The sequence below is a fragment of the Clinocottus analis genome, unplaced genomic scaffold (genome assembly GCF_023055335.1).
Source record: "Clinocottus analis isolate CAN_PGR_092001 unplaced genomic scaffold, fCliAna1.0.p SCAF_14, whole genome shotgun sequence".
Classification (NCBI taxonomy): Eukaryota; Metazoa; Chordata; class Actinopteri; order Perciformes; family Cottidae; genus Clinocottus; species Clinocottus analis.
In genome coordinates this window covers 16,146,092-16,171,901 of record NW_027175865.1, presented here as the reverse complement: position 1 = coordinate 16,171,901, position 25,810 = coordinate 16,146,092, and the positions used below count along the sequence as shown (strand labels likewise).

Genomic DNA, 25,810 nt, shown 5'->3' with positions numbered 1-25,810 from the left:
ATATCCACAAGCTAAATATGTAAACCAATCTTTTGCTGAATCAAATTTTATGGCCCTTGCGTGGTAGCCTTTCACTTATGCACACAACTTAAAACCCGCTGGCTCGAAGCCTCAATACGATCTTTTAAATCAAAGGGATGTCCTTGGCATGGTCGCAATGCTAACTCTTCCCAGCAGCTTGGTAAGTAAAGGTCATATTTGATCTGTGACTGTATTTGTGCTGTGCAGACAGAGGTAGGGAGGATGTTGACCGTCCTCTGTAACCAGACAACAGTGATATGCCCTCCTGAGTACAGATTATATCCATAACAACCCAGGGACCTTGTTTTCAATATAAAACCATTTTACTGTAGAGGGGCTGTGATGCATCACTCTGTGTAATAATAATGATAATAATAATAATAATGTGAGCTTTGTGTCACTTGAATATCTTTGAAATTGTAACGCTAGTAGCCGCAGCTGCTCCAAGATGGATCTAATGCTCCAATTAAATGTGCAACACTTTCCAAAACGCATCACTTTATTCCATTGTTTGAAAAAGAACAAATCAATGTGACGAAATCAGACAAAACAAATGTGCGATCCAAGATGAAAAAAAAAAAAAAAAGGCCCACATTGTTGGAGATGTCGCTTCAGGTCTGCACTGTCTGGTGAATTGTCAACGTTAATTTTTTTACATTTCTGGAAGTTTTTGTCTCGGAAGCAAATGCCTCAAAAAACGTAATTCCTCTTTTCCCAAATTATGTTTGTAACTGGCTCATGACTGCAGAGAGGAATCAGCGGCTCAAAATGGCACCGCCATTATGCTGTAGGCTTGACATGCGTTGGAAAGGAGAAGAAGCAATGTTTTCAGGGAGCTTATTCAAAGAAAGAAAAAAGTACATGCATAAGAGGAAGTCAGAGAGATGTACTTTTATATTACTTTACAGCTTGCTCATAATAGTTTTTTTTTCTGGCGATAATGATTCAGCAGTAACTCTCGGGTGTGTGTGGGACGACTCAGGCGTCAGTCGTCGGCTGGAAGAAGTTGCTTTGGCATCAGTGGCAGCCATCCTGTTAGATAAGCTCTCACAGACAAGGTAAAAAGGTCTATACAGTATTCTACAAGTGTGCCTTGTCCCTGTTTCTCTTTTCGCGTCTCTTAGCTCCGTGGTTCAGATGGACGTTTTGAGGACTCCCAAAGATCACGACGTCCAGACTTCTGAGGAGCTCTGAAACTTGGTCACCGCGGGATGCAATCTGGAAAGTGTGTTAATGAGCTCTGGCGTCCCATTAGTTTTTGTAGCTGGCGGACTTCTTTCCGCTGACCATGTAGAAAGGAGGAAGTCTGCCTATACAGGTCGAGGGATCACAGAGGCCGGGCGACCCCGAGGGGCCCCGCGGACCGGCTGCTCCCGGCACACCGGGGGTTCCCGTCTCGCCCCGTTGGCCGTTTTTGCCATCTGCCCCAACGCCGGCAGCACCTGGTGCACCTGAGGTGGAGGTACAGAAGTATGTGTAAAGGTGGAGTCCGAATGGAAATAACATGGCTTGAGCAAAGAAATGAGGATAAACGTAAAAGATATATTTATGACTGAAAGGTGAATTGTTGAAGTTGGTGCTGTCATTTGATTGGTGATACGTCTTCTATAATAATAGTTCTATATAAAGTGCTCAAAATATAATAATATTAATATGTATATGAATATTGTAAGCCAACCTGGAAGTTAACATCACTTTTTTAATTGTCATGACTTTTTTATAATAAAATATGCTTTTGGATTTGTTTGAGGTATTTACGGTAAACAATACTTTTTAAATTACTTTTTTATGACATACTGTACTCTTTTTTTTCCACATACTATTCTATGATTGATAGATTTTTCTTTTAACGACATTACATATTTTCATGACAGTCGAAGAAATACACACAGTATTTTTATGGTATATTTATATCATACTATAGTGAGATATCTCTACAGTATAATATGCGATTTAAATGACAATGTATTGTATACTCTGACATATTTCACGTTGTTTCTATATTATACTGAACTATGAAATGTGTATCACATTTGTAAGGCATATGCCTTTTTTATTTCTTTATTATATACTACACTGTCACAAGTATATGTATTTTTATGATGTAGTATACAATCATATTAAATGACATTCATGGAAAACTGAACAATTGCATATCTTACGATAGTTTTATGACAATTCTATAGCATGATTGACAGATAATGTTTTGTTAATACTATTTATGTATGGGATACACTACTATGACGTAATTTATGACATTATTTTTTTGCCATTTTTAGATATACAAAAGAACATGACATTTTACAAGATTTCATATTTTCTTTCAACAAGTTATATCGTGGCTCTATTTATATGGCATACTATATGATAACAATTATATAATATTTCCTTACACACAGAGTGAGGAGAATTACATTTCAGTTACAGTTAATAAAGAGGAACATCCTTATCAGTGCTATTATTATTATTATTATTATTATTATTATGACTAAAACGTTGCCTTACCCGGTGCACCTGGAGCGCCTGAGCTTCCCTTGGTTCCCACACCGTCCTCTCCCTTGTCTCCCTTGTCTCCCTTGTCCCCAGCATCACCTGTAGAGCAGAAGACGACACACACACACACACACACACACACACACACACACACACACACACACACACACACACACACATTAACGCTGACATGAACTGGAGGGGCAGACTGTTCTCACACTACTGGAATGTAAGTTAGCAACTTAATGACTCTAATTCAGCCTTGTTTAGTGAATCCTTGAATGCAAAATGTTACGCAAGAGTGAATCCCTTCTCTGCTTTACGATACTTCTTTCAGTGAGTTGAGGCTTATTTTCTTTTTGGGTTTTCTTTAAAGGCTTTACTTCATTTCCTGCCACTACGTCCACTGTATGAGCTGTGGATGCCCTGCAGGAATATAAAGGAATAGCATGAAGGAGCTAACGCAGCTTAGCTAACGCAGTTTAGCTAACGCAGCTTAGCTAACGCAGTTTAGCTAACGCAGCTTAGCTAACGCAGCTTATCTAGATCGGCGCTGGTGAAACGCATATTATTTGCAAACCAATTAAGGCTTTTCAGAAGGCAGCAGCTTCGGTTGCCTTGGGACTGTCTTTGTTGTAGTTCAGCCTCGGTATTAGTTTAAAGCAGTGGTTTTCAAACTTTTTCCGTCACGCAACACTTAGGATGAAGCAAAATGTTCGGGGCCCACCGCCCCAACAACATTGGAACAAAATGGTCTCCAAAATCCTCTCATGTTTTTTTAATTAATAGATTAAAGAAAATGTAAAGTAAACAGATTGCTCCATCTGACAAAACTTAATAACATGTGCAATCATTTTGTTAAAACAATGCAAATAAAGTTATAAATGTGCAAAAAAATAACTCATATTTGGCAAAAAAGATTACCAAGGAAGCCGGTTGGATCCCTGTTTTCTCCCCTTAGTTTCATGTTGAAGTGCCTTTGAGCAAGACACTGAAGCCCCAGAGCTTCACAGCAGCACAAAGCTCCTTAATTACTAAGGATGGTGACATGCAGAGAATAATTTCCCCACTGTGGGATAATAAAGGATTCTTACATTTTATTTTATTTTTTAAGAATATGCATCTCCCCCCGCGGCCCACCTGTAATACCTCCACGCCCCACTAGAGGGTCACGCCCCACAGTTTGAGAATCACTGATTTAGAGAAAGTTTACTGACCTTTTTTGCCCGGTGCACCTGGAAGTCCGTAAAAGCCGGGATGGCCTTTGACTCCGTTCATCCCGGGAGCGCCTGCTGCTCCTGCAGCTCCGGCCGGTCCGGCGGGACCGGGAAGTCCCACCGGACCGGGAATACCGGGGGAACCGATAGCTGCCGGCTTCTTCAGAAACTCTTTCATGAACTCTGCCAATTGTTCTACAAGCAGAAAGAATGAATCAGCTTAAAACAGGAAGTAGCCGGGATTCATCGTGGCATGGGTTAATTATAAGTGCAGATACGAATGATGCCAAATCAACGTGAACAAACTGCACCTTCAACAACGCCGGAACACATTTCCCGAAGCTTCTCGTCATTCACTTTTGGGCCCTGTGAATGAGTGAATAAACATTAGCACAGCGTGCTTTAGCAGAGCACAAAACTGAATCATGACTGCTTAAAAGAAACATATGAATGAAGTCACACATGGGCACAATTTTGGAACTTGTTTTTTTTAATTTGCCTGTCTTTAAGTAGACATTTGTGTGTAGCGCCTTTCTAGTCTTCAGGCCACTCAAAGTGCTTAACAGTAGATGTTATCATTCACTTGTTCAAACATTCATACACTGTTCAATCTGCCCATCAGGACTATACTAATTCACACTAAGTCATGGGCCGACGCCTTAGGGAGCAGTTTATGGTTAAGGTTCTTGCACAAAGACACATAGTCATGGACTGGAGGAGCCTGCACCACCATTTTATCATGCTAACATTAGCGAGTTAGCACAAATTGCATCTGAATCTGAATCAGTTACAGGGCTCTCAAGTGTCACGCATTGAGCGTGACTGTCACTCATTTCGGTCCTAAGTCCCGTCCTCCCACCACACATCATATTTCTCACGCTGAAAACAAACTCCAGGCTATTTAACGTGCCGCTGCGCGCAGACATGACCTGGTCGCGCTGCCCTCACCACAGACGAATCAAGCACGTCTCCCCCGAATCACCTGGAGTTCTGCTGTGAGGTGCCACTCATCAGCCAATCAAAAAAAAGAATTGTGCTACACGGATAGCCAATCAGAAAAACTCATCTCTCGTATCTGTTGTGTCTGGTTAAGACGTAATGACAGGCGGGACTGGCGCATATTTGTCAACATCGTCACAATTGGTCTTAAACCAACGTAAAGTAGGTAATGTATGTATTTATGTACTTACTGGTAGCCCTCTGGGGCCCGATGCTCCAGGAAGGCCTGGTTCACCATCCAGCCCTCGAGCTCCCATCGGACCAGCCAAACCCTCGTGGCCGGTCTGGCCCGGTCTGCCCTCGGCTCCTGTAGCTCCTCGTAGGCCCTTCTCACCACGCTGCAGGTAAAAACATAATTTAAAAAAAGTAATGACCATCCCATTCTGACAAGGCTACAAATCCGTCCATTCCTTTTTTTCTTGTGTCTTTTCTGTGTGTGGAAGTTTGGGTACATTCAGTTGATATTTTACATATCAGGCGTTACGGCACAGTGGTGGGATTATCAATGTCTCTGTGACCCGACGCTCGGACACGATGTCATACCTCTCCTTTGACTCCAGTAACACCAGGTGGGCCCTGAAAACACACAAAGATTAGTTGACTTGACACGAGTCGTCAGCAAAAACTAAACATTTAGCTTCACATACCTGGTCTCCCTTGACCCCCGAGTCTCCCATTATACCTGTGTCCCCCTGTACGCAGAAGTAAGAAGTATGTTACTCTTGGGACTCTTGGACTGGTGAACTGGCTGTGAACGTGTCAATAACATAATCACTGAGATTATAATAGTTCTCACCAGACTTCCTTTTGGCCCCATTGGTCCCATAGGGCCCTACACACGAGACAGGAGCAATTTCACTGAAGCTACTTTAAAACATCAACTGTTTTGCGATCATTATGGATGTTGAAAGTAACATTGTTAAAATGAGATTTGTCTGACCTGGTCACCTTTGAGTCCAGTATGACCCTTCAGTCCAGTGGCACCAGTATAACCTTTATCTCCTTTCTCACCCTGGAAATGCAACATTTTATCTACATTTATCCAACACATTGTTAATATTGTGTCCAATGTATTGTTTCTAGGATTTATCTTCATCATTTGCGTTAACTAGTGATTAAGCATGTTGGTATGTTGCTCTGTTAATGGGCGTTCTTATGGTTTAGTAATCAAAATGGCCGCATTTCTTAAGGACTTAAGAAGGCTCATAAGAAGGGTTCGACTAAAAAGGAGCGCTAAGATAAGGTGTTCCCAGACGCGTTCTTAAGTGCCTTCTGCTGTTAAGAGTGGGTCAGGCTGATCTTACATTTTCTTCTTCGTGAAAGATCTTCTTAAGCTAAGAACGACTCTGGGAAACACGTCCTTTTTTCACAGCGCTCTTAAGAATGCTCTAAGAAGCTCTTAGCGCTTAAGAGCTTCTTAACAAATCTGGGAAACGCGGCCAATATCAGTTTATGGAACTTTATATCAATAATCAATAAGTCTCACATGGATGCCTTGAGGACCCTCAGCCCCCACTGGCCCTTGTTTTCCCGTTTCGCCCTGGAAATTGAATAAAGATAAGAGTTAACACAATATCTACAGTTTACATATCAACTTGGTAAAATGAATGTACCTGAAACTAAAATCCATTAAACACCAAACAGAGATAGATGTGAAACCACAAAATGGCCCAAATACAACTAAAAAAAGGAAATGTATCCTTACGGTCGCTCCTTTATCTCCTTGTTTCCCATCTTCTCCATCTTTTCCAGACTCACCCTACATGAAAACAGAAGTCGCGTTTCACAATTTAGCCGCGCAACAAGCGTCAAAGTAACAGATGCCCTGAGCGGTGCAGGCGGCTCCTTGGGAGAATCTCACCGTCTTCCCAGGAAGTCCAACAGGCCCGACGGGTCCCTCCTCTCCACCATCACCCTGAACCCAAAACAGGGATTGTGTTTTAAAATGTGCATTTCTACTACTTCAGTCTGGCTGAGTCAGTTCTGTTGACTCTCAGGCCGGCAGTAACATTTGGATGCCTCATTGAAAAGGAGATGATCCATTTACCTTTGGACCAGTGGGCCCAACGAGTCCCTGCTTTCCTGGGAGTCCCTGGAAACCACAGCACAGCAGGTGAAAACAGGAAATCATTTGTGACTGAAGAACTTAGAATGTATTGACAACAAAAGAGTCAATAAAGTAACATAACAAATATATATTACATTTTTTCTAATTACTATGAAATCAGGCTCTGAGTCTTTACTTGTGTTGTGCTAATGAGTTTCCTCACTGGGGGTTAATACAGTTTTCTATCTATCTATTTATCCATCCATCCATCCATCCATCCATAAATAACCAGTGGTTATGTAATTAAGAGCTGTCAGAAATGTTTCTGAAAGCTCCATTATGTCCGGTTTGAGGCTTTCTAGCACCACAACCAGCTCTTTACTTCCACAACCCTCTTGATGACCAGGCCCATATGACGTGAACGCAGCATTATACACTGCAATGCTTTGAGCTAAATAAATGCTCGCTGCACGCCGACATGCAGCAAGGTGGCGGGCAATTTATTACAGCAAAATGTCAAAAAAGTATTTAGTATTTTAAAGTATAGTATAGTATATAGATTATAGTATATTATATGTTTAAAGAAGTCATTGTATAGTATATAAAACTGTCAATAGTTTAGTAGGTTGAGATATATATATATATATATATATATATATATATATATATATATATATATATATATATATATATATATATATATATATATATATATATATAGTATGGTAATAAAGAATCCAATGAATTAATGAAAATGAAGTTGAACTTACTGGAATACCCACAATCCCCCTCACACCAACAGCTCCAGCAACACCAGCCTCTCCCTGTTGAGTAGAGGATTATGCATACAAAGATTATCACCAATAAAATATTTGACACTAAATACTGGAACAAAAAAGAAAATGCTTTTAAAAGAGAGAAGTCACCTTCGCTCCATCGATTCCAGGGAGTCCATCTAAGCCGTCTTTCCCAGACGCTCCCTGTAATGTCACACAGTTATAACGCAGTCACACAAAGAGAATACATCATTTCATCCAACCGCATCAGCGTACTCACAGCGTCTCCTTTTTCCCCTGTAGCACCTTGCTCCCCTTGAGGTCCCATCGCTCCCTGATTGATTTAAAGCAGTCTTTAAGATAATGCTTGAATACGCATAATTGCTAAATAATCCAGGTGTTGAATTGAAGAACTCACCTCGTCACCCATGGGCCCTTCCAAACCTTGACGTCCACGGATTCCCTCCACACCCTGAGACGAGATACACGACGCACATCAGAGCGTTAGCTTTCAACCACATCCTGTGCGAGAGCTCGGAGAGTAAATACCAGAGAGCAGATCAAAACTAAGAGTGCTTACGGGAGCTCCAGGGGGGCCGGTCGGCCCGGGGACCCCATTGAAACCAGGAGGACCCTGGGAACAGAGAGGAGGAAGCATGTGTTACACACATGTCAAGGGAGCAAAACATGCGATGACACTTCAGATAGAAATAGATATGTTTTATTGTCATATCCACAGTGAACAGAGTTACTGCGTACAATAAAAAGCTTATTTTGCCAGGTCCTCCTTCCACACAGAAGTACAATAACTTCACACTTAAGGTAACATTTTTCATTAAAATTAAGAATGCAGTGCTATGAACGCTAATAATATAAGAAAATATATCAAATATATGTGAAACTTTGCTGTAACTTACTCTGTCACCCTTTTCTCCCAGAGTTCCAGGGAATCCAATCGGCCCTCTTTGCCCCTGAAATGACAAAACCACAATATTTATATGTATATATTGTTATACATACATACGTCTTATTGAATAATGTACAGCTCTAAAAAAACTAATTATGTCTGATGAATAAGTTTCCTCACGTCGTCTCCCATGCGTCCTGTTGGCCCCTGAGGACCTGGCTCTCCAGCTTCTCCCTGGAGGTAAAGAAAGAATGAATCAATATGTGAGAACAGAGTTAATCATATTAAGCCCTTTGCAGGCTGCGATCAAATCACGCACGTGCACGTTGGTCTCCATCTCTTTCCACACATGTAATCTGTTACTGGAAATGGGAATTCTCTCAGGAGTGTATTAGTGCAGAGGAACCTTGTCAAGAGGGAACGGATGTGTTTCAGTACCTTTGCTCCGGACTCTCCGTCTTTTCCGGGTTCACCGGGTAAACCCGCATGTCCCTGAAGGCAACAATAACTCATATTAACAATTCTGTATAACTTGATCTTCCTACTGTCAAAGCTCGAGGTTCCTGCATATTCATTCCTGATTTAAAGGTCTAATTGTGTCCCAGACTTTCTTTTCCTTGTAAAGCTGATTTAACAATTGAGAAAATATATTTTTCCAAAGCAATTTTGGGGTTTCCTACTCAATCTCCCTCACTAGACTAAAACAGCTTCACTTTTGTGAGGCTGTACAGCCGTGTTTTTATGTACATGCTAAAGTCAGCGTGCTAAAATCTCCAAAGGACAACGTTAGCATGATGATGTTCAACCAAAGACAAAGCGGAGACTCATGGAAACTACTTTAGTTTTGCAGGTATTTGGTCATGAACTATAAAGTATTGGACAAAGTGACATGTTTAACCGGATAATCTGTTCAATAAAAGGTTTTGGGATCAACAAAGTTTTTACAATTTATCTGCAGGGAACTATGAATGTGTGCGCAAGCGTTCATATATTGAAATACATTTTTAATGTGTTGTCAAAGTGTTGCATCAAGCAATAAAATACAGAGTAAGAAATTACTTTGTTGTTCTTAAGATACTGAATTCACATGTTGTCTTTCTTTACATGACGTCTAAGTTAGCTTTTTGTCGATACGTTTGGCTTTTAGCTTGAATTAAACACTGAAAGTCATCCGATCTGACTTGTGAATCCCACAGAGGGAACCGTTCCCAACACTGTCTCACTCACCACTAAATTAAACTAAATGTAAAATGTAATAGTGTTACCTTCATCCCCGGCAGCCCAGCCAGGCCCTGGCGGCCAGCAGGGCAGGCAGCAGGACACTAGAGGAACGAGAGACCAAACAGACTCAACCATCATAGCATGCAGCAGAGCCTTGTGACTTTAATGACTCAATGTGATTAGAAACCCACTGCCACAACCAAACCACATGCCATGCATCCAGGAAACCAACTTGGGAGTGTGAAAGACAGTAAAACAAAAAACACTCACAGGTTCCCCACTTCCCTCAATGCTGGCACCAGGCGGTCCCTAAAACACAGCAGAGTGACATCTAAAAACAACGGCGGTTTAGATGTCCTCACAAAACCACCAGAGGAAAATCCCCCAGAGAGAAAAAGAGACCCGCAGCGGTGCGATGACACAACGCACACACATGCTTTCACATGGAAATATGAGTTTGAGAAGAAATGTTTGGAGATGACAGATAAATAGTATGTTGTTGGTTAATATACAGTACAGTATACACAGTATACTGAGATTGAGTTGAAATGAATAGGCATGCAGATAATGATGGTTTATTTATTTTTTGTCAAATTTGGCATGAACCAATCAGCTGCCTTGCTTTAGACTTGACCACCACTACAATGGTCTGGTTTTGGCACGTGTCCAATTCAAAGCACAGTGATGAATATCAGTACCTGCATGCCATAAAAGTCGTGTTACAAGCCGCTCCTACCTTCCATGGGTGTCCCCGCTGTAGCAAGCTAGCGCTGCTGCTAGCTCCCCGCTGTAGCAAGCTAACGCTGCTGCTAGCTCCCCGCTGTAGCAAGCTAGCACTGCTGCTAGCTTCCCGCTGTAGCCAGCTAGCACTGCTGCTAGCTCCCTACTGCTGCTAGCTTCCCGCTGTCGCAAGCTAGCGCTGCTGCTATCTCCCCACTGTTGCTGCTACTGCCCACATCCCCGCTGCCTGAGTCGGGAGTCGAGCCGGGGCTGGTCCCGCTACCTGTGGTGGTTGTCGGGGAGCTAGCCGGGAGCTAGCAGGGAGTTAGCAAGGAGCTAGTGAGGGTCACGTACCAAAGGTAGCGGTTTATAACCTGACTTTTACGGTATGTGCCCTCAGGTATTATTTTATCTCAAATTAAATTAATTGAAAATAAAATCAGGCCAACACAAAAGGGAGACACGACACATGTTGTAACGTGTATTGTGTGAAAATGTATAATAAAAGGATATGCTTGTAGATGTTAATTAGTGTTATTTGTGTTCGTTACCGCAGGCCCTGGTGGACCAGGAGGACCAGCAGCCCCCGCGGTGCCGGCGACCCCTCTGGGTCCAGGTTGACCCTGCAAGTACCGGAAGTATGAATTATATAAAAGCAAACTTTGATATATAACCGTAACTTCAACTTGGCAAACCGTTTTATAGCGCTTTAAAACTCTTAAACTGGTCTAGAACTATTTTCTGTGGAGGAAGTGCTTGGGTCTGCAGAGGAATAATACACCAACGTAAAAATACTCCATGATAGGTAAGTGGTATCACTAGAAGTACATAAGTATTATCAGATACATTTAAATAAAGTATTCACAGAAAAAGTACTCAGGGTTTCCCATGTTACAAATATTGCCTTTTTTTGTGATCCCATTTTTTATTGATTTTCTAGATATGCGTATAAAGAAAGATGAGCACACTTCATGTGCATTAAGATACACATAACTATACAATTAAAAATCGATACATAACAGTTATTACATAATGACATTATCAGATGCAGAAATGTGGAAGCAGCATTTTACTGATGTTATTTGCTGCAGTTAGTTTGAATTGCTTCACACAGTTCAGTTTAATGATGTATTATGTTGGATTTGCAAAAGTAAAATCTTAATGGAAGTAGACTATAACATTAAATTACATACAGTGGAGTAAAGAGTACAATATTTCCCTCTGAAATGTAGTGTAGAAGTATAGCATTAAATGGAAATGCTTAAAAAAGCGTTACCTAAATACCTGAATAAGTGTACTTTCCACCACATACTATTTTCACAGTGGTTTACGTCAAAATGTACTCAAACTTTTAATATGTGTGTTTCTGACCTCTGGCCCGATGTTTCCTTCGTCTCCTGGGATTCCTGGTTTCCCTGCTGGTCCCTGTAAGAGACACGGCGGTTAATATGGCAGCATATATATATATATATATATATATATATATATATATATATATATATATATATATATATATATATATATATATATATATATATAATAAAGGATTTATTAGTGTTATTATATGAGCTTGTGAGCCGCGTTAGCGCATTTCTACGATGTTTTACAAGATAAAACAGAAGATGTTGCAAACACGTACAGCAGGTCCTTCGCTCGCGGGGCCCTGTGAGACAACAGACATGAAATGTGTGTTAGTATCAGCGTCTCAGTGTCATTTCATGTTGCTTTAATGAGAGATGTTTCCACTTACAGGAGGACCTGGGGGTCCAGGGAAGCCAGGAAGTCCCTGCAGTCAGGAGGCAAACCACTCTGTTAATTTACTATATGACATAATAAGTTATGACATTTTTATTCAAATGTTATGACATACTATAATATGACTTATTAAGACTTTTACGTGACACTTTGACTTTTTCTTACTCATTTTTACTCTTTTATTATTCATTTTCATGACATACCATACTGTACCTTTTTATGACATCCTTAATTATTACTTGTGTAATGATGACATAAATACAACTTATTTTACAACATTTTGAATGGCATGTGTATAAAATTAAATACCATGAGCCATGTGCCATTTTATAGTACACTAGAATATGCATTTTAATGTAATTTATGACATATTATTACTTTACTTTTATGATGTACTACATTATGACTTTGTATGGATTTTATTGTCAATTAATTAATATCATGACTTAATGATATTTAGGATTTTTTATGGCATACTATACTATTTGTCTGACATACCATTTATAATTTTTTCATACTATAATATGGTATTTTTGTGATATTAATTACTTTATTATTATGATTTTTTAAGAGTTTTTTAGAGATGTGTCTGTAAATAATGACAGTTCGTTTAACTGGATGATTTCGGTGTAAATAGTTACTCACTCTCTCCCCTACCGGCCCTCTGGGGCCCATCGGACCAGAAGAACCCTGCAGACAATAAACACACCGTCACACACAGACCGTAGTGGCAGACATTAGAAAGAGTGTGTGTGTGTGTGTGTGTGTGTGTGTGTGTGTGTGTGTGTGTGTGTGTGTGTGTGTGTGCGTGTGTGTGTTAGTGCATGAGGTGATTTTTCCTACACCAGATCCTTGAAGGCCGGGCAGGCCTCTCTGTCCAGGAAGACCGATCTCGCCCGGCTCTCCTTTGCTGCCCTGGGAACCAGACACAAGGAGAATAAAACAGCTTCATCTTCTTCCTGCATGTCTGTGCAATGTTGCTGAGAGAACTGGATGCAGTGACAGTTAACATTTAAAAAGGTAGAGGGCTCTTCTGTAAGGCCATGCAGATAAGTGGGTTGGAAGGGGAAAAGGCAGCGAGTCATGTAAATGTGTTGCCTCCACTTAACACTTAAGTACAATCAGGAACAATCGTTAAAATGCATCTGATCGGTTATGCGTCGCTGCAAATGCATTTTGCGGCATTTTTTATATTATGAGTAAATCGACTAACTTTTAAGAAAACCATAAAGGGATCAAATTCACCAGTGTTGCCAAAAATAAAGAACATAACCATTTAATAAGGACATAATTTAATCTTGAGATGTTCATATCGATAATCAATTTTAAATTATATTCTAAGTCCAACTGCAGAGTCAAACTGGATAATGTCAACATCGTCACTTTATAACTATAAAGTTTAATTTACAGTATACAGCATGTTCTTATGCAACATGGTAATGAATGTATATTCCATTAGTGATAACAGCAGACTCAGACCACACGTCTGAATCTCATACATTTTGTTCTTATCAAGGAGAAAATTCAAAATACGGGAACAATCGTGAAATGTGGCAATCTCTCTTAAAATCATAACTACAAGCGATTTAAGAACAAATCTGTTAGTACATATACATGTTAAACTTAAAACAATTGAACAATAGTATCAATGGTACATTAGCCACGCCTTTCCCTTTTAAAACTTTAAAGCAGTAACGTTTACCCCAACTGACCTGCTTTTGACTGCTTTCAACAAGAACGTCACTTTAAAATTAAGACCTTTGTCTGACTGCGGGTCCTTTGTGCCCATGTGTGTAATGTGTTCCTAATAGATGTGCAATGCCCAGTGGGAAGAAGGCAGAAGATTAAGTAATGGATAAAGTAAAGCAAATGAAAGGGCTTTGGTTCTGTGGTGGCTAATAAGCCCCTGCAGCTTTTTACTGGTTTAAAAACCTGTTGATTTGTTGAATTTAGCTTGATTACCAAATGTCAGACTGTCAAAAGCCACTGAATGTGACGTACATTAAACCTCTTGCTTGAACACAGAAGTAAAGTGAAGTATATCCTCTGAGGGAGCACACAGGAAAGAGGGAGAACGGATGTTTTGTCAGCGCATCATTTCACATTTTACACTTACAGGACTGCCTGGACTGCCAGTAGAACCTGGAAGACCCTGGAGAGAGGAATGAAACAACATAGATAAACACATACAAAGGAAAATAGTTGCTTTGTGTTCCTGGAAATTACTCTGACAATAGAGGACTCCAAGAGAAAACACTTACATCTCTTCCATCTCTGCCATTTTCTCCTGCGGGCCCTCGGGGGCCCTCTGTGCCGGGGACTCCTGGGGGGCCTTGGACTGATTTGTCAGGCTGAGAGTAGAGACAACCAGTCAGCAAATCACATCGAAATAACTGAGGAAAAAAACTATGAATATAGCTTTTAATGAAACAAATGATGAAACTTACACCTTCAGGGCTGCACTCGGAAAATCATTTATCCACAACAGTTGAATATATTTCATTATCTCAAATGCTTTTTGTATATTACAGAAATATTTCACAAATGCTTGTGCTCAGCAGATCCATTTAATTTAGCACAAATAGGTTAATGTAACTTTGTTAAAGTGTATGTGTCTTTTTACAGCCTGCGGGCCCGTTTCTAAATTGGTGATTTCAGACACAATGCATATTATGTATGTACACATCTCCGTGTGCTCTAAAAAAAAAAGAAACCAAGCAAAAACAACCACCATGAATTCGGCTGTGAACAAAGCATTGAGGTAATTAGGCAATCGAAGCACTGAAGTAGATTATTGGCTTAAAAATGTCAAAGCAAACAGGAAGTAGAGTAGGTTGATAGATAAATACCTCAGCATTGGCATACATCTGAAGAAGCAAGAGAAATCAGATAAAAGGGAGAGTTAGTGAAAGTAGTCACACCACCATCACCAAAAGTGTCAGCAGAAGCCTGTTCATGTTCTTAGTAGTGAGTATATCATGCTGTCATTTGAATAAACAGCCCATAGTACCAACGCTCCCCATGTACAAGAACCACCTCACAGCTCGATGCAGGAATGTTAGCCTGAAATTGAATAGAGTGCACCAGGCCAGGAAATATTTCTGTCGACAGTGCAAAGGATTTGCATTTTTATGTACCGTATAAATAGGCTCCAGCTTATTTGCATTCACATTTCTACAAAATGAAATTGTGAGACAGCAGAGTGGCATTTTCATTAGAGGCTACAAGTATTCCTCTCAGGCCCAACTCTCATTAGTTGTGGTAAAGCCACACGGAAATACAGAGCGTTGGGAATGTAAAACTATATCAAGTAAATTTGGGTGTCATAACTGATTACGTTGATTCTGGGGGTTTGGCTGGAGTTGAACATCCAAATTGTGTTTACCTTTCGGGCGCTACCATACCACTGAGCGTTAAGTTGTTACATAAATGCAGCAGAATCAGGTTTAATCAGACAATTATTTTACATAGGCGATATTGTGTACATATGCCCATGGATGTGCAAAGTATTTGCAATTTTGAAAATTTTCAACCGGGCAAATGCAATTGAGCTAACGTCTACAATTAGCATACTGGCTGTTGCATATAAATCGTCCAGCGGTCAAACTCATGAGAATGAGGGTAAAACTTGATTTGCTTTCTGTTTGAATGTACGTAGAGAAGACCATTTCCCACTTTGAACTTCAATGTTGAAGATAAAACTAACTTATGAAGCCTATTCCTCATGGAAGTGCACGCTAAAGTAAGCTGTCTTTGTTAGCTAGTTAATCTCGCTTCATCCAAGCAAAATGGGATTCAATTCCACAGCTAGTTGTTTTTCTTAAACTTCACTCTGTTTGGAGTTGCCAGGTTGCTCCACCCTCGCTCCTTATGCAACATGGGTGGAGAAAGCCACTTTTAATGGTTTTAACCACCAGGTGGCAGGTGTTACACTGCATTCCTGGCAGCTGATCATCAAGTAGCAGCAGGTAGTGTGCATCTATTTGGAAAGTTATTTCAGGTTGGGCAACATGTGTAACCTCTTAAAGTGTTTTTCTATTATAGGCCTCACACATTTTATGTACCCATCGCAACACCTTTAATTCATTTCAACCCAATTTCCGCAAAAGCAAAGTCAGTTCCATTTTCAGACGTAACCGTGTTGTTATTGGGCCTCATGTTGTTTCCATGTTGCAAGCGGCCAACTAACATTAAGACAATTAGCACATGCTGTATTCTTTGCTGACTTTATCTGAAATGGTAACCACAAAAATTGTTCACTGTGCACACGATGCAAGTTGTGTCTCTGATCTCCCATTTTTAATTTGATCAAACTTCGTCTTTGTTATTAAAGTTAACAAAGAAGCCAAGCGTTTATGGTCTAACACAGCCAATGAGATCATGTCGGCCTTTGCCTTTAAGAGCTCTGCCTCCCAGAAATGTTTGAAGGGCTACAACTCCAATCTGCTGTTGTCCAACTTGCAAATTGTTCTGGATGAACTGCAACCTCTGGGTGTAGGAAAGAAAACCGCTAGGCAGTATGTTCGACACTTCCGCAACTCCATCTTAGCATTCCTGCCCTTGTTCCCTCTCGGCATGCATGGATTCGCCATCAGCCAGATTAAAAACCACAAACCACAGCAGATGCTGAGCAGATCCAAGTCCTTGTTACTGTACCTCGGTGGCAGGCAGCTCGTTGCAGCTCTCTCTCTGAGCCCTCTTCGGGTCGCAGTGAATCAACATCCATTGGAGTTCAAACTGAAAAGAGATGTCAAAGTTACTGAAAATGCAATGCTTTGCAGTCATTTTCAGACACTGACAGCAGCACGTTGAACTGCTTCTTCATGGTGCAATTGTTTCTTTGTAGTCTTGAATCAGTTCCCTCCATGGGTTGTTGAGCTGGATGTTCCATCAAGGCTATTTTGTGCAAGGATTAGGTTTTTCTTTTTTTCCACTGGAACCCAGCTGAGCAGCTTTGCTGTGACAGCAGCGCTTTAGAATTATAGCAGAGCTCAGCAAACACATAAACCTGAATGTGTTTGTTTGCAGAGAGCGCCCTTTCACCGACCGTACCTGTAAGTTGAGTCAGGGAACATGATTAAATGCAGCAGGCAATTCTCCATCCTCGCTTACCACCACGGAGGCTTCGGGGTCAGCATCCAGCCTGCCAATAAGGGTGTCTCCCTCTGTGTTGATGGGGCCTTTGCCCTTGATGGGTTTCTGGTCCACAGGCTGGCAGTCCACGTACAGAGTGACTTGGTCGCGCTCCACGCCGATCATCACCTTGTGCCATTTGGTGTTGAAGAGCACCGAAAGGCCGGGGAAGGTGACGGTCTGCAGGTTGCCGTCTGCGCCCATCAGGAAGTACTCCAGAGCCTGCTGGTCCCCGTTGAGCCTCAGTCCGGCTTGTTTGTAGCCGTCTTCGTCCACTATTTGCCAGACGTTCCACACCTTGTTCACCGTGTTCTTGATCATACGGAAGGTCACCATGACGGAGTACTCGTCAGGGAAGCCGCGAGGAAAGTTCAGCCTTGGAGAGAAATTGAGCACATGGGTTCAAATTAGCTAAAGGTCTCATGGGACAACTTGGCTTTTACCGTAGGAAGAGCTCACTGGCATCTATCATCCAGCTGTGTGACGATGCTCGAAATATCTTTTTATGTGAAAGTTAATCCATGATCAGAAAATAAACACCACTCAGCTAAAGCTATCATCGAATCAAGCACAAGACATGGATAGAAATAACTTGAAAGCCTCGCCATCACTGTCTTTGATTGTCCGATACAAATATATTAAAGCCACATGCTTCAAAGAAATACGGCGTGCTATTATATTAAAAATGAGATACTGTGAAAGAGGCTGCCTCAGTGCATAAATCACTGCTGGTTAGCATCCACAGTCTGTGCTTTCTGTGCTTTTAACAAGCCAGATTCTCAGTAGGTGGTGCCTTCATAGACGGGCGCTGAAACCGGACTTTTAGCATCTTGTAAACGATCAAGGTGAGGTAATGAAAAACAAGAGTTTCCTGTTAGCCAATAAAACAAATGAAGACCACTCTATAGCGTTGCCTGAGGTGAGAATGTCTCAAGTTCGTGCTGCTTTTGTCCTGCAAAAAAAAAAAAGAGGGGAAGGAGTGCAGCGTGAAGCCTGCTGGCAAGGACAGACTTCAAAGCGCAGTCTGTGCCACAGGACTTGTGGGAGAAATAAACATGTATTTACATTCAGTGCGACAGGCCCGTTGTGGCGTAGATGCAGGGTGCCAGCGAGTTACATAACAGCTTAAGGAAAGCTGGCCTGCAGGAAAAGATTAGCCACAACAGACTGCAGCGGGCCCACTGGGGGAAAAGGAGACATCTTTATGGAAAGTGGTGAAGCCATTAACATGCACCCTCGAAATCCGGTTTTGTAAAATATTGTCCTGAACACTATGCCCTTCACTTGCCAAATAAAGTGCAAAAAGAAATAAAGTGCAACACAGTGCTGCATTATAGATAGGGCAAAGTGGGAAGTCGCCCGAGGACCAAAGAACCTCAAAAGGAAACTCCCTGGTTCACGAGGGTTACTGGATTATGTGAATAGTAGGGGAACTCTAACCATTGTACACAGAATTACTCCCTTTGTGTCTCTTGGAAGCTTTTCAATGTTTGAAAGAAATAACCCTGGTGATGTCATCTCTACAAATGTTCAATTTTGACCAGAGGTTTTGTGAAAAGAAAAAGAAAAAAGACCGAGCATTGACCTGGCGTTGAGGGTCTATTGCAGGACACTTTTTAGATTATTAGATTTTAGGATTATGGGAAAGTTGGGTGCTTTGACCAAAAAGCTGCCGCTTCGACCAGATACGTCTTTTGCACTAAAGTCCCCAAACTATATGGAAATGCAAAACAAATTAGCTGTTGTTTTTTTTACTATAGCATATTATAATCTCAGTGGTAAAACGACTGCCTCGATAGTTCTTGTTTTTGAAGCTTGATTGAGACTCAGGATAGCATATCTCAGCCGCCGCTGGTGGGCGTCTCAATAGGGGCCCACATCTGATTTTTTGCCGCGGGGTCCCCAAGCAAGGTAATCCGGCCATGTTGGTTGTTTCAACTAACCTTTAATTAAAAACTCGGGGAAATCTTAACAGGAAGTCGTTGCCCTTTGTTCAGTCCAAAAAAATGTAAAGGAGTATGTACATCAGCAGATAAATCACTACACAAAGGCATAGTGATATATGCCTCTTCACTGTACACTTCCTTTAGATACAGAGGGTTTCAAAACATGCTTTTCCAATCCCTCCCATCACTCACACACATAAAAAATGCCTCTCCTCTGCCTTTTCGTCTGCCAAATAGGTTCAGACATGTTTTTCTCTACCAATTACATGCTGCTTGCAATTCGGTAACATCTGTGGAGGACCTGTAATAATGCAACACCTGCATCAAGCGGACCACTGCTGCTTCTCAGCATGTATGTGTTCGCTTTTATCGCTTTTCCTTTCAAACCGTCTTTACTGTACTTACATGGTTGGAATTTGGAAGTTGGCCTCCTTGTCGAGGCGGTAGGCCACCTGCAGGGCCGTGGAGCCGTCCACCTTCCTCACACCTTTCAGAGGGATCACATCCAGCTGGAACTGTGTGATCAGATCAAAACCTACAGAGGATAGTGCGTGTAGTAAATCATTTGACTTATTACAGTCAGTAGAGGTAACGGCAGTAGTAGCTCTTATTGTTAGACGTGAAAGCAACAATATTAGTGCGGCTAGCTACACACCACTATTAGTAATACTATGCAGATCCTATAAAGTTTAGATCAGTGGTTCTCAACCTTTTTTCAGTAATGTACCCCCTGCCATGTGAAATATTTACCCCCTTACTAGCGCGAAACATATTTTGTTGAAAAGAATATGTAATGCACAGCGCTGTGCCATCAGTGTCCGATTGAATATGAAATATATACAATTCAGTTGATGAACTTACACTTATATTTCATTTTCAAAGGATATTTGAATGGATGCTACATTTAAATACATTTTTTGTAATCTCACGTAGCCCCTAGAGTGCCTTTATGTACCCCCATTTGAGAACCACTGTTCAATGCTTTTATTTTTGTGAATAACACATTTTCAAGTCGTTTTCTGGTATCAAATCATAAGTATGAATCAATTGATAATATCACAATAAAGCAGTCAAACGTTTGACCTCACTTGAGAACAAGGCTGACAGGAACTAAGCGTTCGAGCATTCCTCACGGCAAACGTTTTATTAGTTCGGTAATGCATAATGAAGCTGATGATGAGAAACACGATGGTAATGAATCACATGTGAAATAATGAACTTTTCTCCAACAATGCGTTACTTCTTCAGACCACAGAGCAGCATGAGCACAGATGTGTTTGGAGCAGGGCCGCAGCGAGCAATTACAATCTTGCTGAGTTCGGATTGTTCCAACACAAATTGTGTAAAGCTCAAGTGGAACATTTTATTTGCCTCGTTTAAAATCTAACGGCGTTTTGAGGCATCGGGTGGCCCACCCTGTTCAACTAATTAAAACTCACCACCGTCCTTTGGATGGTTTATTTTCTTTCTCATGGATTTTGGAAGCCTCGTGGTTTTTAACGACGACTTCAACCTTAACTTTTATTTACCTGGAAGGTCGTCTTGTCCACTTCTCATGGGTGGGCAGACGGTATCGCCATCCAATCGATTGAGGTCTAGTTCTGATAGGACAAAAGAAAACACAACACTCACCTCGTTGTCTTTGTAATCCAGTCTAAGCTGAATTTAATGAATGCAATACATTACCGCCCCGATTAATTCAGTTGGCTTTGCAGGGAGACAAACACAAGTGAAAAGCAAAGTCTTTGACGTCAGAGGGGCTTAACATCACAATGCACACCGTGCTGCATTATTAACTACACTGACAGTATTTCACACATTCACATAAACCAACTTAGTGTTTGGCATTTACAATGCAGACAACCTTTGTGATCCCGATACGTCCCCAGAGATGGAAACATAATGTTGATAAATATGGCAGCCAGTGTTTCCTGACTGTAGCCATATGTCATCAGACATATTTATAAAGGCCATTGTGTCAGGTCAGGAACTTTTTTTTTTGTTTATGTGTATGATTTATCAGGATGGAAGTCTCCTTTGCTGGGAACTGAAAGCTGTAATCCATCAAGCTGCCATGTCAGTGGAGCTTTTATCATGAAATCTATACTTGCAGTTTTTCTTTCTTTTAGTTAATCTACAAAATTGAATACTGGCCTAGTTTTTCATTGTCTGTTGGTAATATAAATGAGTGAAATAAGAAAAGTTCATACTCATTCAGTTTAGATAAAACACCCTTTTAGTACCAAAGGCATGCTTTTTAAACAAACACCCCTATTACATACAGTGGAAAATCAATTTCTTGGATGTGTCAGAAGAGGGGGCTATCCCTGAGTCACTGCACTGCAGTTAGGAGTGTGTATGTGTGTGTGTGTGTGTGTGTGTGTGTGGCGGGGGCTCTCAAAAACCCTCCATGAAACGAGGATGGTGACAGCCGCAGGGCCTCTACCTGAGTCAGCTCATTTACAGAGAGCCGAGTGAACACAACACATCTGGAAGCCGTTCCCAGATCCCACATAAACTGCTGAGAAATGAGATAAAGTGGTGAGACGGTATTTATAATCCCATCTTTACTACCACTAAACACTTATCTGACTGCATGTGGGCCTCAAGTTGTTAAAGTTACTGCCTGCCGCAGCATTACGCTCAGAAAGCAAGTCATTAGTGCAATGAGCGGGAGATGAACCACAATTAAGATGTCACATGCAGTTGCATGTGTGTGTGTGTGTGTGCACCGTAGTGATGAGCACTACACCTACTGTATCTGGCACTCAATGTTAGATTTACTGTGTCCCCGAACAACTGCAGAGAACGGACTTGTTGCGATTATCAGAGGGGACATTTAATCTGATTTAATCCGACCGGCACAGTGCGGCTGCTATTTCTGGCCTTTGCTTTGTGAATTCTGATAAAGAGCCTGACCTGGCAATAGTCAACATTCAACCTGAGTCCTCTTGGTCTGTGCGTACTGGACAAACGCTTTCAGAGGTGGCAACGATGCTGCAATGCATTGTGGGTGACTTACGTCCGAATGCAGGAGCGAGGAGGAGGGACAGCAGAGCCACGCAGACGGGCGAGCAGGCCGACATCGATGGACGCCGCGGCTGCTTTCTGTTCAGGAACAATGGAGGAAATCACTATTCAGTCAGGCGTCTAACTCTCTTTGACAGTTCCTTTGTGTCGGAATCGATAAAACACTTCACATGCAGCACTTTGCCGGTGTCCTCCGCGCTCTTCCCGAGCACATAAATAGAAAGTAAAAGTTTACACAGCTTCAGCACACTGTGTTTCGCTTTCCAGTGAAGATAAAACTGTAATGGGATGAGACAGTAAATACACTTTGGAGGAATTGGAGCTGCATCACTGATCTAATGTGGTGATCTCATATTGCTTGCAATGAATTACACTTCAAATATTAAAGCTATGATATATATATTTTGTATTATAACATTGGAGAAATAACTTATGTATGTTGTTTATAGTGATAGACAATCATCACCCGACTGTTGAGTAGATTTAATGTAGATGTCTATATAGCTAGATGTAGTTATGAATCATATTTTTGAATTCTTACATTGCTAAAGCATTCATATGCTACGTTTGTGATTTCCTGACCCCGCCTATTCAGGTCTAACTTAACCAATCAGATCATTTCACTATTAAACACTGGAGAAGGAGGACGACAGATGACAGAAAGAGTCACGCAGGGTGATGTGACAGAGAAGTCTCTCAGCGGTGGAGAGCGCTGTCCACGTTCAGCGGCACCAGCGCACTCTCCCCTAAAGCGATCACAACACACACAACCATGTGTGTCCGGAGTTGTGACAGCTTCCCACAGCATCCTAAATCCATCATCAACATGACTGATGCAGATATGAGGACTTTTTTCGAAGAAAAAAAAAAAAGCAAAAGGTTGGAGCTCATCAATCCAACAAACTAATGAGGTCGGGGTGGCGGTACCGAGGGCGTAACCCATCTCCGGTGTGTGAACTCTCTTGTAAGTGTGTGTGTGTGTTTGCTTGTGGAGTGAGTTTGTGTGTGTGTGTGTGTGTGTGTGTGTGTGTGTGTGTGTGAGAGAGAGAGTGCACTGTCAGAGAAATGACTAATGGCTAAAGCAACCAAGGTCTGGGCTCTAACATTCTGCCCTTCGCATTAAAGGAGCATCTTCTGAGTCCCAGTGGGATCGGCTGTCGGCCTTTCACGCGGATCCATCTGCAGTCTAGACAGGTGCAGCTGCACGTCACTGATGAAATGTGACAAGAGGGAAGCTTTCAGTGTTTCACCCTTCAAATTCATCAACCCGGAGTTATTTAGGAAGAGTGTGACGTTTTTGGGAAACACACTTGTTTGTTTTTTTTGATGAGAAGTTAGAAGAAAGAGGATTGATCGGCCTCAAATGTTGAATATAAAGACGTAGCCGGGAGACAGTTAGCTTAGCGGAGCGGAAACTACGGATTGTTTCTTTTTCCCCGTACTTAAGCTTTTGTATGTATTAAACCAATATGATCTAAGGGTGTTAATTTGTGAGTTTTGCTGAGTGAAGAAATATGCAAATATGCATATTTCTTTCCTCAGCCTTTAGCTAGCTTTTTCCTTTAGGCTAAGCTAAGCTAACCATGCGTGGAACCGGTTCCATCATTTGTGTAATATTCCCCCATTATTTGTGGTTTGCTAATTCAGGCAACAGTTTTCAGCAGTTACAGATAGAAATCTTGAAGTGATGTACAGAGGTGAGCACATCGTTAATCAATTTGGATTGGATGCTGTCCTCGGCCGGATGATGACTCAGCAGAGCTTTAGGGAGCAACAGCCTCTCAGCTCGGCAATGTGTTCAGATTTTATGTGAATGAAGATTTATTTTGGTGTTTTATTGTAAAATTACCTCGTAACTCTTAAACTCTTCCAGAAGGCAAACGTTTTCTGGAGTTGAGTGGTTTGACCTGTTCAGACCTGTTTTTTAAAGTTTGAAAAAAAGTTATAATGGATTCAGAATTCATATCAGATGATGTTTCTATTTAGTTAGAGTCAAAGTCACCATTTATCTCAGTGATAGCACTTTTCCCCTCATGGGAATCATAATCATACAACAAGCTCCTCACTTCTCATAATGTAGAGTCACACACCTGGAAAGGAAAGAGTGGAAAGACTAAAGGGAATCATAATCAACAAAAGTGTGGATTGTTCCTTCGGTAAGCAATCAAAAGGCAAATATAGCGACAACCTCGCAAAAACAATTGCTTACTTGAATGTGTTGCTTTGATAGATCCTCAGGGGGAAGTTTTCACTGTAAGTAATGACGTGGAAACCATTTGAAGACTGAAGGAGTTAGAGATTTGACAGCTTCAGACTGCACACACGGCTACTTACATTTTAACTACGAACACAAACTGCTGTCAAACATGCACCGACATTTGCTGTTATTATAAATGTGTGTGTTCTGCATACTGCCAGATCAAAAGGTTGCGTTTGATGGTTTCGGTTTCCCACAGTTGTGGTTTAATGTGCTGCCGGAGTTGAAAAGTGAAAGAAATCCCCAAATATATTCCAGTATATATTCCAGTAAATATCAGTCAAAGTCAATTAGGGTAATGACATGTCATCTTCTTCAATACCTGACATTCATCAACATTCGATGGGCCTTTCCCTTCGCTGCCACCCATGCTGTGATGTTTCTTTCAGTGCTCCCAGAATCCTGAGAGTGAGCCAGCGCTCCTGGCATGATTTATGCACTCTCATTTGTCTTAATTACCTCAAAATGGACCGCCGTTGTGAATGAAGCAATCGGCTGTACAATTAAGTTATTTGTTGCAGAAAAGGTGCAGACTCAGACTTTGGCCAATATGTATGTGAAAAATGTCTTCCCGGATGATGATGCTGTCGGTGTTATAGACATGTAAATTCAATCATTTGAGCCATTTCCCATGGAACCGAATTAAAAAATACCCTTTTACTTTTTTAAATGTTACATGGTAGAAGTTTATATGCTGCTTACGTTTATGTCTCGGCCAGTTTAAAAAACAATTACAATTCTTTTGTAATCTATGCTGAACTACACGTCTCAATTGTGGAAAATGTGAAAGAGACCATTAGTGAACACCCAGTCTGAAAAGTGTCTTCAGTGTCATGTAGAGCTCAAAGACATACGTCCAACAGGTAATATTTACCTCTTCAAAGCAGAGCTGGGGAAGGCCATGTTTCACTCCCTTCCTTGACGGGAGACGGTCGGGCTCAGCAACGAGGAGCAGCGGTGAGATGCAGGAGCAGAAGGAACCACGGACATGAAATCCCGAGAAGTCGGTCCTACCTGCGCATGTTAAGGACTGACAAGAGAGGATTGGCACAGGGGGAGCTCAAGCATTTTCTGAGGACACATAAAAATGTCTTCAATGGGTTCCCATTGGCCAGGAGCTCTTCAGGAGGTGGTGACTACGTTTTATTACCAACACTTAAAAAAAGATGCTGAAGCCCACGGGCCTCTTGTGCGTAACCCCTCCTCCTCGCTTCTTTGCTTGACGGTGCCTCCTAATGACACGTATGCCTGTGTGCGATTCCCTTAATAATTACCGTCGGGATCGGGA

General features: G+C 41.5%; 1 protein-coding gene across 1 annotated transcript; it reads right to left on the bottom strand.

The window, feature by feature from the left end:
- Positions 1-616: 616 nt before the first annotated feature.
- Positions 617-25,523, bottom strand: LOC137784890 (collagen alpha-1(IX) chain-like). The gene is made up of 38 exons (XM_068575863.1): positions 25,397-25,523; positions 22,258-22,343; positions 20,765-20,836; positions 19,641-19,770; positions 17,269-17,665; positions 16,813-16,893; positions 15,006-15,023; positions 14,418-14,507; positions 14,273-14,308; positions 13,000-13,071; positions 12,802-12,846; positions 12,152-12,187; positions 12,041-12,064; positions 11,773-11,826; positions 10,953-11,024; positions 9,952-9,990; positions 9,726-9,782; positions 8,899-8,952; positions 8,641-8,694; positions 8,471-8,524; positions 8,134-8,187; positions 7,972-8,025; positions 7,834-7,887; positions 7,704-7,757; positions 7,548-7,601; positions 6,778-6,822; positions 6,592-6,645; positions 6,436-6,489; positions 6,217-6,270; positions 5,671-5,742; positions 5,527-5,562; positions 5,378-5,422; positions 5,274-5,306; positions 4,922-5,068; positions 4,043-4,097; positions 3,732-3,926; positions 2,527-2,613; positions 617-1,472 (listed from the first exon to the last, which is right to left on the bottom strand). Exons 1-38 carry the CDS (start codon positions 25,423-25,425, stop codon positions 1,273-1,275), a joined length of 2,847 nt encoding a protein of 948 aa, XP_068431964.1. The 5' UTR covers positions 25,426-25,523; the 3' UTR covers positions 617-1,272.
- Positions 25,524-25,810: the final 287 nt, after the last annotated feature.

Excerpts from the sequence above, each read along its gene's own strand:
- LOC137784890 (XM_068575863.1), bottom strand. The coding sequence starts at position 25,425 with ATGGCCTTCCCCAGCTCTGCTTTGAAGAG. Across the intron at positions 6,823-7,547 it reads GGGGGATTGTGGGTATTCCA|GGACTCCCAGGAAAGCAGGG; the intron begins GTAAGTTCAACT and ends TGTGGTTTCCAG. Across the intron at positions 5,307-5,377 it reads CGGGGGTCAAGGGAGACCAG|GGCCCACCTGGTGTTACTGG; the intron begins GTATGTGAAGCT and ends GTGTGTTTTCAG.